Here is a 13,786-nt window from a genome sequence, read left to right on the forward strand (position 1 = left end):
ATTATTGCCCCAGAACTTTCTGAGATGGTTTTCGTGTGTGCCCTGTACTAGCTGTGGCATTGTCGAGCCTTCACTTACTGATCATACAGCAGTGGCCACACCTCCCCCCCACCCCCCGCTGTGTGACACAGTGATGATACTGTCCCCATTCAACTTTGTGAGGAACAAAGAGAGTGAATGTAAAGTACACAACTCAGTGCCTGGCACACAGTAGGAGGAGCATAACTGTTTACAACTCCTTCTCTGAGACCAGTTTAGTATGAGGACTCCCAGGTTGGGATTGTGCAAATCCATGCCCTCTGGTGATGCTGCAGGGTGAGGCCTCAGTGGTCCCCACCAATCCAGTCATAAATGACTCTACAATGACTCAGCCTTAGTCCCCACGGAGCCCTAAAGACTGGAGCAGAAGGCCAAGGTCAATGAGAAGGTAAACAAAAGTCTCTGGAGGCAGACCAGAGTGGGAGAAGTGATTGTCAGGTTGCATGGGAGAAAAAGAAAGAAGAATGGGAAGGAGAGGGAAGAGAAAGCTGGGGGATCCAAAAGGAAGGTCAAGACCAGGAGCTAGGCCAGGCACAGTGGCACACCCCTGTAGTCTCAGCAACTTGGGAGGCTGAGGCAGGAAGATTGCAAACTCAAGCTGAGGTTTGGCAACTTAGTGAGACTCTGTCACAGAATAACTTTAAAAGGGTCTGGAATGTAGCTCGGTGACAGAGAACTTACTTGCTCAGCGTATGCAAGACCCTGGGTTCAATCCCTAATACTACAAGGTGAATCCAGATACCAAGTGTCTGAAGGCTGGCTGGAGGGCACAAGCGGGCACTAGGAGGCTCTGACAGGCTGCCTAACACTTGGTTCTATGGCCAGCTCATTGTGCAACCCCAGGCAAGGGCCTTGCCCTTTTAGAGCATGGATCTACCCATCTGCAGAAGTGCCTGGCTGTCCCTCCATCGCGGACATTCACAGGCCTGGTAATGCCCTGGAGAAATGAATGATCCCTCCCAATCTGACTTAAGTTTAAATATCCACCCAGATAGTTCTCTGCTGGACAAGGAGACAAATCTGCCCTGGGTTTCTTGGAACAATGGGAAGACTTTTCTGGGGGAATACTGGAACAAAGTATTCAGGAGGAAGGAGCTTAATTAAAAAGAGTGACCATAGCTGGACCTAGAAGGGCATAGATGGGGAGTGTCCAGTGGGGAGCCCCAAGACAGGCAGGGAGAGCATGGGGCAGCAGCTCACACTGTGCCTTCGGAAAGATTACAGAATGGGCCTGCTTTGGCCAGTGAAGGCCCATGTCCACACCACTGAGCTGGAGGAATAAGGTTCTGCAGGAGACCCTGAAATAGAGTTTGGAGCACATGGTGTTTATTAGGGATCCCCACCTGTGAAAGGAAGTAAGAGAAAGCAGGCTGGGGCAGAGGAAAGTCCACCTGCTCTTCAGCTCCACCAGGCCTCGGCAAATCAGCAGAAGGAGAAGAGCTCCTTCTGGGAGCTTCCAGCACCAAGTTAATGCCTGCACCTTTATACCCCTGCCTTATTTGGTCACCAGATGTGGGCTGTTCAGGAAGGACATGAGGGCATGAGGAGGAGGCAGCTCTCTATAGCTGAGGCAAGCTTTGAAGGATGGACCGCTGAGACTGCTGACACCCTCCCTGCAGCCAGTCCTTCCTTGAGGGAGATCTGGACCATGCACTCAATGTCCATCATACCCGATGCTCCACCTGCACAGAGCAGGCTGTGGAAGAGAAACTAGAGTCTTCAAACCTGTGACTTGCCAGATGCTTTGAAAAATGTGAATAGGGAAAAGAAAATCAAATACCAGGTCATTGTGTTTATAACCAAAGGAGTTCCGCTCGGGAGAGGCAGATCCTGTGAGCCTGCTGGTTCCTGATTTTCCGGCATGGCAGTTTTGAAATGTCCCGGTCATCATATCTCATACTTCCCTCTCCGCCTGTGCTAGTTCCTGGGTCTGTTAATAGGCTTTTTTTTTTTTTCTGGATGAAAGGGTCACATCATTCTTTAGTTCTATTTAAAGCAAAGAGAATCCTTTCTCTCCTTTCTCTATTTCTGTGTAAGCTGGCCTTGAAGTCAGGGAGAGGGGAGGCAGCCTTAAAAAGAAACACAACCTGAGTTGTCAAAGGAAGGGACCCTCTGGCTCCAGGGCCTCCAATGCCCTGCTCATGCCCTGAGCTTGAAGTCTAAACTCAGCCGGGCATGATGCCTGCGTGAGCTGGCTCTGCTTCTCCCAGCCTGGCACAGAGTGGGGACTCAGTGCCTGTCAGTGAATGAATGGAAATGTTTATTATTATCATAATGATAATAGCAATAAAAGGAATCATGTTTCCTTAAACTACTGCAAACCATGGGTGCTCAAAAGGGCTCAGCATCAGCAATAACCTAAAATTTCCAAGCTTATCTGTTCATACAAAACATTACCTGTCTCCTCAGAGTCCACTCCAGATGATTTCAGGGACACAAGAGGTAAAGAAGAATGGATTAAGAGCAGCATTTCTGGACTCACCACTGAAAGTAACCAGGGATCCTTGGAGAAATGCTGATCCCTGCGCTGGGGGCAGGTGACTTATAAGATGAACAGTAAACATCTTGAATCAGAAAGTTAGGATGTGCTCAGTAAGTAACGGGGCCAGAGCAGGAAGAAACAGAAGACCCTGAGGGGCTCACCCTGGCCAACTCTGGGACAGTTTGTGCTTGATGACCAGCAATAAGAGCAATGAATTATAAGCCAGTGAATAACACAGATGTTGGAGTCCACACTAATATATCAGTAAATTAACACTTAAGTGGGAAGAAGAGAACACTCTTCCTTATAATGTAATAAATATAGATGGAAGGAAGGAATTAGAGAATCACCAACGTGTGCTAAAACTAGTTGGAGGAACAGGATCTGCATATTGACGCAGCCTCAGAGGGTTTGTCTACCAGACACTTACTAATCACAAAGGGGAGACAGAAACGTCACAGTGAGGAATGCTGAAGGATGCCAGCTTGGCCAGGTGATGGAAGTCAACATCCCCTCATGGGAAGCAACACCATGTGCCATCTATTGGGACACCCTGAGGACACAGGACCATAGCAGATGCAGTCTTCCCACCCAAACCCATCCACCGAATCCAATCCTGAGGAAAGGACTAGACATGAATTCAAATTCAGAGACATTCTCCAAGTTAACTGGCCTGCAGTCTCCCCAAGGGTTGAGGTCATGAAATTCAAAGAAGCACTGGGGAATTGTCACAGATTGAAGGAGACCAGAAGAAAAGAAAATAGCTTCGAAGGATATTACAGTTGATGCAAATAAATTTGAACACGAGTGCAGATTATACAACAGCATTGTGTTAATGTTGTATTTCTTTTTTTGTTTGTTTTCTTTTTGGGTGGGGTGTTTCGGTGCTGGGGATTGAACCCACCCATGCCTTGCACATGCTAGGTAGGTGCTTTAGCACTGAGCTTCATCCCAGCCTAATATTAAATTTCTTAATTTTGAAAATTATACTGTGGTTATGTAAGAAATACATACTTGAAGGATTCAGGGGTGAAAAGTTACCATGCCTTCAACTTCAGTAATATAACAAATGAATATGCATAAAGAAATAATAATAAAGCAATGGGGTAAATCAATCTAAGGAATTTGGGTAATGGGAACAGGAGTTCTTTGTACCCTTCTCTAAGTTGAAAATTATATAAAAATAAAAATTTACAAACAAACCAAAGAACATGAGAAAATGTAGCTCTTATAAGTGAGCTGAGGAGGGCATTTCAAAAGCTGGACTTAGGAGGAAGCTGGGGAAATGGGCACCTCCACCCTAAGAAGGTGGGTCTCGTGGGTCTGATGAGAGCTATTGCCCCTCCTCAGCTTGGTTCTGCTATTGGAAGTCCTGGGAGTCTGGGTGGATGGGCCAGCAGTGGCAGTATTGCCAGGTCTAAGGTGCCTCTATCACTGTGGATTCCAACCTACTGGGGCGGGAAGTGGGCTAGGTGCCTTTTCATGTTGTCAAACACTGAGGCTTGATGTGTTATGTACTTCTTTTTTATTTATTTATTTTTTTGAACTAGGAATTTAACCCAGGGGTGCTTACCCACTGAGCCACATCCCCAGACCTTTTTTATATTTTGTTTAGAGAGAGGGTCTCACTGAGTTGCTTAGGGCCTTGCTAAGTTGCTGAGGCTGGCTTTGAACTTGAGATCCTCCTGCCTCAGCCTCCCCAGCCGTTGGGATTACAGGCCTGCATCTGGTTTATATACTTCTAATATAAGCTTTGAAGCATCACTTTTAAAATATGTGGACTTTCTAGCAGTGATGACCTCTCCACATGAATATGCTTCTTGCAAAAGATCTTCTTCATCCCTCTCCAGAAAAGGAGAAGAGGAAACACAAGAAGAAGCGCCTGGTGCAGAGCCCCAATTCCCATTTCATGGATGTAAAATGCCCGGGACGCTCTAAGGTCACCACAGTCTTTAGCCAGGCACGAATGGTAGTTTTGTGTTGGCTGCTCACTGTCCTCTGCCAGCCTGCAGGAGGAAAAGCAGGGCTTACAGAAGGGTGTTCCGTTGGGAAGAAGCAACACTAAGAGCAACCTGAATCGAAATGAGTGGGGAAACATCTCGTTAGACAAATTTTGGATAATAAAATAAAATGAGTGAACTCATCATCCCTGTTTTCCACCTGAAGAAATTCAACCTCAGCAAGATGAGGCTGGAGCTCTTTGACCCCGTGTTCTCATTCCCTTTCCCCCTCCTTACCTCCAGTTTCCTGGACAGGCCCAGGGCTTCCCTGTTTAGGGCCTGAGCACAGGCTGTTCTGCTGCCTGCCCTGGGGGCGCTCCTCCTGTTTCCGCCTACCGATTTTCTGGAGCCAAGATGGAAATCAAGGTCTCTTGCTCTGAATCCCTGATCCTCTCAGTGACAATTAAACACCAACTGGGCTGGAACGTTTTCCACCTAAATTAAAATCACTCTGAAGAAAGGATGCTGAGAAACTGTTTAGAGGTTCTTTAGAAAGAGAGTTTTCCAGAGAGTAGAGGAAAGGACAAAGCAAACAGGGTGGCTGGGGGTGGTGACAAAGCAGGCAGGGGGCCTGGAAAGGTGACAAAGCAGGCTGGGTGCTGGGGTGGTGTGTGCTGTCCTCCCTGTGTCTAGGCGGTCCTTCTGTCTCCATCTGGGGCCGGTTTCTCCATCTGTGAAATGAGGCGGTAAGGCAATAGCAGGAGTTCAGGTCCAAGGGTACAGGCCTGAACCCTAAAAACCATGCAGACTCCCGACCCCACCTCATCAGTAGGTCTGATTGGGACCTGGCCCTCTGGTTAGTTTGTTTGTTGTTTTGTTTACAATGTCCACCAAAAGACTGTTTGTCCAAAGGTCTTCTGCCACTTGAGAGCCTCCCTGTGGTCTCTGCTGGCTCTTGCTGTCCCTGCAGGTCTCTGCTCTCCAACCAGAGCTGGTGGCTAGGGCTGGGTGAGGCCAAGGAGGCTTGGGACTCCCTGGAGGTATCCCTCCTCCACATCTGCTGGGCTTTGATTCCAATCACCAATTGGCCTCTTTGAACCTCTTCGATGTCTTTCAAGAATCCCGACTTGCTTCTGGCTTCTGAAGCCTGACAGTGCTTGGAAACTCAGAGTCACACTCTTGCGGCTGCAGATGAGTAAACCTGAAAGCTGATGGTCCACTTGGCCAGGCGGGTGAGCAGGAAGAGGCCTTTATTTTTGCAGCTGCTCAGGTGGGAAGGCAAATCAAAAAACAGAATCTGTATCACATCCTGAGCACCCAGGCCACACCCTCTACCCCCCACTGGAGACAAGGACATTTCCTAGCATCAGGGGAGGAGCAGAGCCCTCACCTAAGAGCCCCACCCCACCCCCAGCATGGTCCCTGGCCTCCACACTTCCTCCTCAGTGGGGACTTCTTTCTTTCCCCTTCCTCTTCATTCTGCTTCTGCTCCACACCTCTAGTCCCACACTCTGAGGAGAAGAGATCCTACTTAGTGATGGGACTCCCAATGTATCCACGGACCTCTTTGGGCCTCCGTTTCTCTATCTGTTGAATCAGCCATGATGCCTCACAGGCTGTTGGGAGGATTAAATGAGACCCAGGGCACAGGTAGTGCTCAGCTCAGGCCTGATGCAGTCAGAACCCGGGGCTCGTACTGCTGCTATGCAGCTCCCCTCCTGGGGGAGATGACCTGGCCTGGCTCCTTCTGTGTCCTTGTGCACGCTGCTGTGACTCAGCACAGCTGCCACTACTCCCGTCCCCAGACAGGAAGGCTGGGTTGACGCTGGTGGGGGCCCTGCAGTGGGCTTGTTCCACTCTGCATCAGAGCAACTGGGGTTCACAGCGGGTGCCCCAGCACAGAGGGTGTGCCTCTGGTCACCATGTGGGAACACATAGGCCTTTCTCCCAGGAACAGTGGGCCACCAAGGCCAGGCACTGAAACATCCCAGATCAGCCCTGGGGTGGGTGGGCAACCCGAGAGCCCTGGGTAGCACCATGGCAGTGTACTCAGCCGAAATCTGAGTGCCAACTGAGCAATGCCCTTCTGGCTACAGTCTGTTGGCACAGCAGATGTTACTCCTCCAGAGAGAGGTTTCCTTCCAGAAGGAGATGCCTGTGTCACCTGGCATTCCCAGAGAGAGGCAGATATTAGTAAGACAGCACGTAAACAACAAAAGGGACAAAACAAATGTCCCCTGGACACGTGGCAGTGCCATTATAAAGTGAAATTCATGGAAAGGGTCTCCTGGCTCCTTGGATGTCACCTAGGAGCTTTCAGACCCTTTCTCTCCAGTCCCCTCTCTTCAGAAGTCTCCACGCTCTTGCTTCTGATTCTTCCTGGATTTTAAGTGAGGATTCCAGGCCCCCAGCCCTGTCCTCCAGCCTGGCCTACCTCTGAGGGCTGTTCCTCTGAAAACATTTTCTCTTCCAGCCTTTGAGAACTTGGCAAACTTCCCCCACAGTGGTGTCTAATTGCTTTCAATCTTGTTTGAAGTTTATCCATCAGTGCATCCATCTGATGGTCAGGGAAAGTTTTCCTGAAGAGGTGACACTTGATAAGAGAGTGGAGGGACGAGGAGTAATTAGCTGGGCCAAGGCAGGGACTGGGATGGGACAGGAAGAATCTTTTAGGCAGAGGAGAGAGCATGTGCCAAGGACCTGGAGTAGAAGAGAATAAGGTAAGAGAGAGAACTGAAAGAAGGCCCAGGGAGCAGTACCAGATGCTGAGGGAGGAGTATTATGAGTTGAAATTTAGAAGAATAGGCTGAGGCTAGGTCAGGCAGGGTCTTTAGGCTATACCAAGACAGTGACTAATGAGAACAATGGGAAATCAAAGAAAGGTGCCAGGAAGAAGGTGACATGACCATATTTGGGTCTGAAAACATCACTCTGCAATGTGGAAAGCAGACAGTAAGCCGGGCTGGCTTCATAGATGTGCATCAAGTGCAGTCACACAGGGTCCTGTTGCTCAGCAGGGTGCTGCACTCAGACCTTAATGCTCTGAGATGGAACTTCTCAATGGCATTATCTTTGAATTTGTGTTTTTTAAATGCAGTCTGGCCAGACCATGAAGTGTGCTTCAAGGGCTTGGTTAAAGTGTGGTCTCACCTCCCCTGGACGGGTCCTCAGCCTTTCCTCTCCACTCCTGCCTAGCAACCACCACTATCTTCTGCCTGCAGCAGGGACCTGAGGGCAGGTGTCGGGAGATTCAGGGTCCAGAGCGTTTCAGGATAGGGCATGGCAGTCCCACGGCTCTACTCTGACCCGGTACTTGGTGCATCCTGTCCTGGCAGCTGCAACACTCTTGGGGATTGCCATCCCCTGTGAGTCGGGGAGGAAGATCCTTGGAACATGGAGATGCCTGGCTCAACTTCCCCATCAATCTTGTGGCTGGCAGAGAAATCCAGCAATTGGTGGGTTTAATGTGCCATCAAGTCAAAAGGCAGAGACGGGGGTGGGGTGGGGTGGGGGTTGGTGGTGGTGTTGTTCCACAAATATTCCCATGCTCAAGGGAGTGCAGCATGAAAGAGCTAATTAAAAAAACACCCCAGATATGAACATTTCCTCATTCGTGGCTAGTACCTTTGTTTTTGTCACTTACGATGGCTCCAAAGGATGGCTAGAGTGGATCCAGGTGCCTGGCTGTGGCAATCAATCCTCAAACGACTGATTTTGCAATTTATTCTCAATCCTTGGACCTGCTACTTCTTGAATTCTTCAAACAGATGCGTTCAAATATTATGCAAAACAGGATGGGGCTCAGCCTGGGTGGGGTTCTCCCCCACAGCTTGGCCTGGGGCGCAGCGGGGGCCGGGACCTCAAGGCAAATTGTGTTTTGAAGCAGTAGGCTTGGTTGCTAAAAAGTTGTGATTTTTCAGGACTCATTCTCCTCCCTGAGGGCTGGGCCTGGGGTGGGGCAGCTGGTGAGGGAGGGGCCTCAAACCATACAGCTCCTTTTCTTTTGGGGTTCTCAGATGTCTTAGCCCGCTTCCTTCATTTCTGCACCTCTCTGATGTCCCTCCTATTTGCCCCCATTGACCCATCCAGGCCTCGCCCCCCTCAGAATCATTACAACACCCTCTTCTGGTTTCACCCTCCAAGCCATGCCCCATGGAGAGGGATCTTCTTAGAACCTCTCTTCCTATATGTCAGCCCCTCAAGGCAGAAACCAAGTCTGCCTCTCCTGGGCCCCAGTCCCAGCAGCATTTGCAGTGTGGGCTGAGGAGAAGGTTGTGGAGGTCTCTCTGATTGGCTCCCATCATCCTTAACAGCCCTGCCAAGGGATCCCGTTCCCATGGCCTTTTGGTGAAGTGTGAGCGTGTGACCACTTCTGGCCAATGAGACACCAGAGGAGGTTTCCCAGAGGGCTGGGGGTTGGGGCAGGACTTAGGAGAAAATGACACACCAGGACTGGTGTTCCTTTTCTTTCTTTGAGTCATAGACTAGAGCCACTGCCACTCCTTGGCTCCCAAGAAGGAAGATCACCAGTGGAAGAGAAACCGAATTGAGGCCCTCATTGCCACACCTGGAAAACACCCTGCTCCTGACCCCTCCTGTGGGTGAAATACACTTCCTTCCGCTTAGACCCTCTGAGGCTTGTTCCTTGCAACCCAGAGCGTCCCCAGCTGAGGCACCTTCCCAATGAACACAGCAGAGCACATGCCAATGCTGGATTCTCAACCCAGCAGCACTGTCAGCTCCAACAGCCTCCGTGGGCTGTTTTCCACCCATGACTAGGGTTCTGAGGGGAGAACCATAGAAAGCAGGGAGCTGCACTCAGAACTTAATGCTCTGAGATGGAAATTCTCAGTGGCATTATCTTTGAATAAGGAGGAACCCCTTTTTTAATAGAGGACTGTTGGTAGAAGACAGCTGTGGAGACTAAGAGCATGTGCTTTGGCATCACACAGATCTGGAACCACACCAGCCCTCCACTTACTGGCTGTGAGACCTCATGTGAGTTGCATGAACTAATCACTAGTTTTTTTCATCTGTAAAGGATGAGCACAGGCTGGGTGAGGATTAAGTAAGATGGGCATGAAAGAAGCTTACCAGTGCACCTGGCATTTAGTTAATGCTCCCAAACCAAATTGGCTGTTGGGTTTACCCAGTCCTAGGAGCTGAAAAAGTGGTGGGGGCTGGGGGCTGGGGGCGGGGAGAAGACCTTTTTCTAGCAGAGAACTTCAAATGTTCCTTCCATTAGTTCCCTCCTCAATTGCTCCAGTCCACAATCAGCATGGCCACCCAGACCAGTGCCTTGACTGGACCAATGCAATTGGGAAACAAAGGCCTTGTGGTTGGGAGCCTTGAGAGTGACCTTGAGGGATGGAGATATTTGCCCAGGGGAGGAAGATCTAGGAAGGCATGCCAGAGAGGATTCTGGTCAGAGAAAAGCAAAAGTGTGGAGGTAGGAGTGTGAAGGGCGCCTCTGGGGAAAGGGAAGAGGCCTGTTTGCAGCAGATGTTTGTGGGAGGTAATGGAAAGAACACCTGGGGAGGCAGGGAAGGGAACCAGCTGTGAAGATTTCTGCCAATGAAAGGGAGCCTTCTAGTAACCGGGGGTTTCTAGTCTGTCTCCAGAACTAGGGGCATCACGCCATCTGATAGAGGAGAGGTGCAGCCTCAGTATTTGGCTTTTGGGATTCAAGGTGACTTTACACCACTGGATTAGCAGCTGCAAGTAACAGAAAACCAGACAGGTTGCCATAGTGCTAAAGAGGTTTATTATTAGCTCAAGTTCAAGGAGGCTGGAGGTTAGGGCCTTCCAGGGGCAGTCCCACTGCTCTGTAATTCTCCCTGATGTGTTCCCTCTTGGGTGGCTATTCTAGAATCGTGGGTGTGCCCCCATCTAAACCCTGGCCTGTGTAACTGGCACTTGAGAGCTTAGCTATTTCTCCTGCAGCAGCTCTCATCTATCTTACCACCCCAGTCAATTGCAAGGGAGACACTGGTGAGGGTGGTGATTTGTGGACAGTCCCTGACTCATCCTTTTCACCAGCCCACTCTAGGCTCAGGACGCCCTGCCAGCATCTTGTGCTGAGTGGGCAGGCCTGGCTCCTCAGAGCAGGGCCCCCAGCACCTGTCCCACCAAACTGGAACTTCCAGAAGTGTTCTTGCCACTGTCTCTTTTGCAATGACTAGAGGTAACAGGTGGGGGAGACTAAGTCTCAGAGCATTAGAGGGTCAATGGGAGCCCCTCAGTCATTGAAGAATAAGGGACTCCCCCCCCAAAAAAAACTGGGCCCCAACCTGGGTTTCCAAACTCCCATCTCTGTGTCCTTATAATCCTGTCTCTCTCTCTCCACATTTATTGAGCCTAAAGACTCCATTTTCAGAGGGGCCTTCCCTGCCTGGAGAGTATCTAATCTGGAGATTTGTGGTGGCAAGGGGCAGTGCCCATGGGGCCTCAGGCTGTTCTCCCTGGGCTTCCTCCCCATCCTATCTCTGTGCTTCCACAGCCCCCCAGAGCACAGCGGTGTCTGCCCTAGACTGAGCTCTTGGAAGTCAGGCATGCAGGGCTGGGTGAATGGTTGCTGTGTCCTGGGATGCCCAGAGAATCTAGCTTCTTTGACCCTGGCCTGGAGAGCATCTGAGCTGGGGACAGCCCCAGGAGTTCCTGGACCCCTCCTTTGCCCACACAGTCTTGGGCCTCAGACTCCCTAAGTTTATGGCTCAGAGAATAAACTGGTCCAGGGCTGAGAAGGGGCAAGCAGAGGCAGGCAGCAGGATGGCAGGTGGCAGGCGGGGCTGCACAGGGAGCAGAGCAGCTCCACTTCCTGTGGGCTAGGGCCCTGGTGCCTGCCCTGGGGGAAGGTTGCACAAACCTTCCTGCACAGGCCTCAGACTGCCTCCCCACCTGGCCTGTGCACAGCCGGCCTCTCCCCCTCATCCCTGCCACCCACCGCTCACCAGGGCCGGCATCCCGGCTCCCTGCCCTGGGTCCCAGCCTGTGTCCTCCACTACTGGGGCTGGCTAGGGGCTGGGCTGGACACCGCAGCCCGCCTATCCATCACTGGGCACGGCTTCTTCCTCATTTTGCTGCCGATTCTAACCCCAAACAAAATAGGTTGAGCTCCTTTTCTGCCTTCTGCAGTTGTCTCTGGCTTGTGGCTGCCTTCTCAGTGCTGCAGACGGCGCCGGTCAGGGAGGGAGGGCCTGGGCCAGCTCTGCCGGGACTGGGACGGTGCTCCTGGCTCCTGGCCCACAGTCAACCCTGCCTGAGGCAGGAGCACAGGCTTCACAGCAGCAGACGCCTGGAGGATGATGCCCCAGCTGCAGTTTCGAGATGCCTTTTGGGTGAGTGAGGGAACAGACCTCCAGCAAGTGGAATGGGTTCAGCCGGTCTGAATTGTCCCCAGGCAGTTCATGCCTTGGCGGTTCATACCGGGAAGCTTTCTCTTGAAAACAGGGGGTGGTTTTGGTCTTAATTGTTGTGGAGATGGCCTGGGCCACTGATATTCCTTCTGAGTTGGAAGGCCAAGGGGGTCTTTAGGGGTGGGTCATTGATTTCGCTGCAAATGTTACCCCTGTGGACAGGGCATCTCCTCTGGCCCCACAGGGCTGATTCCTTCCTGGAAGAGCCCTCACCCACAGCAGGAGCTTCCCAGGAGAGTAACATGGGTGGGAACTTGAGGAGGGCTCCCTGGTGGGGCAAAGAAGGGGTCAGAGATCTGGGAACCAGACAAACTCGGGTCCCCGTCTTAGCTTTGTTACTTATAGGCTGGTGAGTCATTTTCTTTCTCTGGGCCTCTGTTTCTCCGTCCGTATAATGGAGATGAATACAAATAAACACACCAGCTGAAGGTGATCGAATGCCCTAAAGCTCCCAGCACCTTGCGGGGACACCTTCCCTCACTCAGCGCCTCACCCCCTGAAGACCTCAGGGGTCTTGAGGAGGCAGCTGGGCCAGGCAGTTCCTTGCTTGCTTGCTTAAATTCAGCACAGCCATAAATCTAATCCTTTTGCCCAGGAAATGAGGGCACCTGGCCAGTGGTGGAGGTCAAGTGCCTTGGCCCAGGCCACGTGGCCACAAGCCCAGCTCCAACTCCGACCCCCTGCCCTCCCACCCCGGTTTTTCCACTTGTCCTTCAGTCCTTCCTTTGGTCCTGAAGTTCTGGCTGTCCCCAGTGGCTTTTGGGAACAAGTTGAGACCTCTCTGGTTAGAGCTGGTGAATGTGACTGTCCTGAGGACACTCCCTCCAGCCCCACAGTGGACTCTCTGGCCCTTCGCTCAGCCCCAGCCACAGTCTGGCCCTCCCTGGGCCCTTTCCTGGGGCTGCAGCCAGGAGGATGAGAGCTAATGAGCCAGGCCTTCCCTCCCTTCTGGGCCAGCATGTGAGTGGCCTGCTTCCCTGCACAGAGCAGAGGGCCTTGCCTGGGGAGGGCACCCTGTGTCTTGCTGGGCCTCCATTCTTCCCTTTCACAAAAGAGGGACTAGGACCAGCCCAGAGCTGATGGAGGCCGATGTGGCTTGACCTAGGCAGATACCAGGGTGCTTATTGCCCAGGCTGGCAACCACAGCCCCAGGAGGTGGTCTGGGGGTGAGTCACCACATCACTGCTCTGATTTGGAGTGCAAAGTTGGGAAAGAGGTAGGACCTGGAAATCTAGGCTGCTTTGTAACCCAGGCAGGTCAGGAGACCCTGATTGTTTACCACCAAGGACCTCTGTCCCCATCCCAAGCCCTGGGCCCACCTTCCCTAGAGAGCTGGGGCAAGGAGCAGCTCCCGTGGCAGGGTCTGGGCGGAGGGGATGGTATGTAAGGAGCAGGGTGTGGTGGCTTCCTTGAGCGGCACCCCCCACCCCATTCCCTGCACTGTTCCACTTCTGGGCTGCTGCAGATGTCCTGGTCTCCAGGTGCCTCCCCTCCTCTGTGGCTGCTCTCTGGGCCTGGGATGAGGAAGGTCAGAGCAGGGAGAGGGAGAGAAGTGTCCAGTGGAACCTTCACACTAAGCCAGAGCTGAGGCCTCATGTCACTGTCAGCATCACCTGCTCCCAGGTAGATTCTCATGCTTCGCTCCAGGGCTCGCTTCACCCAGCACAAAAACAACTAACGCTTACTAGCACTAAAAATGTGCCAGACGCTATCTCAGAATTGTGTGTCTATCCACTCAATCCCTACGACAACCAATAAAGTAGAGGCTGTTGTTTTCCCTGTTATTCAGATGAAGAAATTGAGGCCTAGGGACTTCAGGACTTGCCTAACACCACACAGCGGGGATCAAACCCCAGCAGGCGGGTTGCAATGCGTGCATCTTCCAGGGTTTTGGCTATTCCTCTGTCCAC

General features: G+C 51.7%; 2 protein-coding genes across 2 annotated transcripts in view; both read left to right on the top strand.

Annotated features, from left to right (window-relative positions):
• Positions 1 to 4,334: 4,334 nt before the first annotated feature.
• On the top strand, positions 4,335 to 4,586 carry LOC101978242 (small ribosomal subunit protein eS27). The gene has a single exon (XM_005316833.1). It carries the CDS (start codon positions 4,335 to 4,337, stop codon positions 4,584 to 4,586), a length of 252 nt encoding a protein of 83 aa, XP_005316890.1.
• A 6,708-nt stretch (positions 4,587 to 11,294) lies between these two features.
• The window catches only part of Pstpip1 (proline-serine-threonine phosphatase interacting protein 1), a 41,454-nt gene continuing 38,962 nt past the window's right edge, over positions 11,295 to 13,786 (top strand). Inside the window, exon 1 of the mRNA XM_040275288.2 lies at positions 11,295 to 11,798. Coding sequence (XP_040131222.1) covers positions 11,763 to 11,798 — 36 coding nt within the window. The 5' untranslated portion in view covers positions 11,295 to 11,762. The remainder of the gene's footprint in view (positions 11,799 to 13,786) is intronic.

Source organism: Ictidomys tridecemlineatus, chromosome 5 (genome assembly GCF_052094955.1).
Source record: "Ictidomys tridecemlineatus isolate mIctTri1 chromosome 5, mIctTri1.hap1, whole genome shotgun sequence".
In the NCBI taxonomy this organism is placed as follows: Eukaryota; Metazoa; Chordata; class Mammalia; order Rodentia; family Sciuridae; genus Ictidomys; species Ictidomys tridecemlineatus.

Excerpts from the sequence above, each read along its gene's own strand:
- LOC101978242 (XM_005316833.1), top strand. The coding sequence starts at position 4,335 with ATGCTTCTTGCAAAAGATCTTCTTCATCCCTCTCCAGAAAAGGAGAAG.